Genomic DNA, 1,752 nt, shown 5'->3' with positions numbered 1-1,752 from the left:
GCTCCTCCAGGAAGGTACTTCAGTAAGTACCATCGCAAGAAGGTTTGCTTTATCATCCAGCAAAGCCTGAAGAGCAAAGAGGAGATTCCAGGAGACAGGCAGTTACTCTAGGAGAGCTGGACAGGGCCGTAGAAGATGCTTAACCCATCAGAAGGACCGGTATTTGCTCCTTTGTTCAAGTAAGAACAGGATAATTAGTGTCAAAGCTACAAAATGTCCTCGACAGGCCACTAGTGTGAATGTCTATGACCAAAAAATTTGAAACAGACAGTTGCCAGACAGTTACTGTGGAACCCAAATGGCAATTGCTATAGAATACAAGAATAGGCAGGTCCACCACTGGTGCACTGTGCTTTTCACATATGAGAGCAGGTTCACTCTCAACACATGTGACAAACACAAAAGCGCTATAGAAGCCATAACATTGTTACACTTTTGTAACAACATTCAGCATGACTGGTTTGATGGTGGGTCAGAGATCGGCTGAGGAAGAATATCTACGAAGAGACACACAGACCTCTACAGTTTAGGCTGCTGTTAGATATTGGGATGAAATCATTGTCAGACCCTTTACTGGTGCCATTATTTTTACTGTATTGGTACTGACAATTACAGTCTGTTTTGTGTTAAAACACTCTTTTTGATGAGGTTTTTCTATTTCTTCCATTAGAAAACTGTGTCCTAGCTCCACTGGGAGAGTGGAGCGAGTGGAGCGTCTGTCTCCGGGATGGCGTCACCTGTGGTTTCAGGTGGGGTAAGCAGACGAGGACTCGGGTGGGTGGCCAGACCGGGAAAATGCCTGACGATAAAGCAGCACCAATCTGCCCACCTCACAGCGAGACACAGAGGTGCAGGATGAAAAAAAAGTGTACCACAGGTGAGAAAGGATACGAACCAGTAAGAAGGATGGCAATTACAGGTGCGAACAGTAGGTGCACTCTGGGCTGAAAGATTTAGCGGTTAATGGGTTTAAGAAACAACAACAGATTCTATCATCTGCTTCTAATAAGTCGGATGCCACTGATCATTTAGCTGCTTTATTTATTATGTTGGACTGCCAACATGTGGAATTCCCTGTGGTGTTTGGTATTGTGTTCTGTTCTGTGTTGTTGACACACTTGTGCACTTTATAATGCCAAGTGGGGGAGAATAAACCCTATAAAATATTCCAACATGTGCTACTTCTAATTAACACTTGTAGGCAGACGTTACTAGTTTTCTTGTCCCTGCAGCATAATCTAGGAGTGTAGAATGAAAGGGACAGCTATGGGGCATATGTTGTGGGGCTGAATGGAAGCAAAAGTTAATTTAAAGATTCAGAGTTTTTTATTTGCATTGCTTAGAAGAGTCTAAGTGGATACAATAAAGCATTAATTTGTACAGGGCAGTCTTTGATTAATGCTGAAGTCCGTGTCGTGGTCAGGGTTTTGCAGGTTATTGCAGTGGTTCTTTAACCGCGAGTTGGGTCCAAATAGCAAGTTTTCAGAGGCTCTCCAGAAAAGTTGTGCACCACTAGGGAATTAATAGTGAACCTTGGCTAAATATATGTGATTTACATTAATGGTAAAATCAAATTTAATCAGAGTATGTCTGTCGGACATATTAGATTGTGACATAAAAAAAAAACTAAAAAAAACTAAGTCATTGTCTGAAAAATTTACACACCACGATTCAATCCGGTTGTTCAGTCTGACGTCACTAAACGTGTCTGGACCTAAACTCCGCTGCAGGTTCATATATCAAACGATCACT

The 1,752-nt window shown here is 42.1% G+C and overlaps 1 protein-coding gene across 1 annotated transcript in view; it reads left to right on the top strand.

The window, feature by feature from the left end:
• The window catches only part of rspo4 (R-spondin 4), a 29,004-nt gene that overhangs the window by 11,086 nt on the left and 16,166 nt on the right, over positions 1–1,752 (top strand). The window contains exon 4 of the mRNA XM_005749494.1: positions 671–897. Within this exon, the coding sequence (XP_005749551.1) occupies positions 671–897 (227 nt within the window). The remainder of the gene's footprint in view (positions 1–670; positions 898–1,752) is intronic.

This window comes from Pundamilia nyererei, unplaced genomic scaffold (assembly GCF_000239375.1).
Source record: "Pundamilia nyererei isolate P.nyererei 1_Seehausen unplaced genomic scaffold, PunNye1.0 scaffold00246, whole genome shotgun sequence".
Taxonomy (NCBI): domain Eukaryota; kingdom Metazoa; phylum Chordata; class Actinopteri; order Cichliformes; family Cichlidae; genus Pundamilia; species Pundamilia nyererei.
Note: the sequence above shows the minus strand (reverse complement) of the source record. Positions and strands in the feature narration are given on the sequence as shown.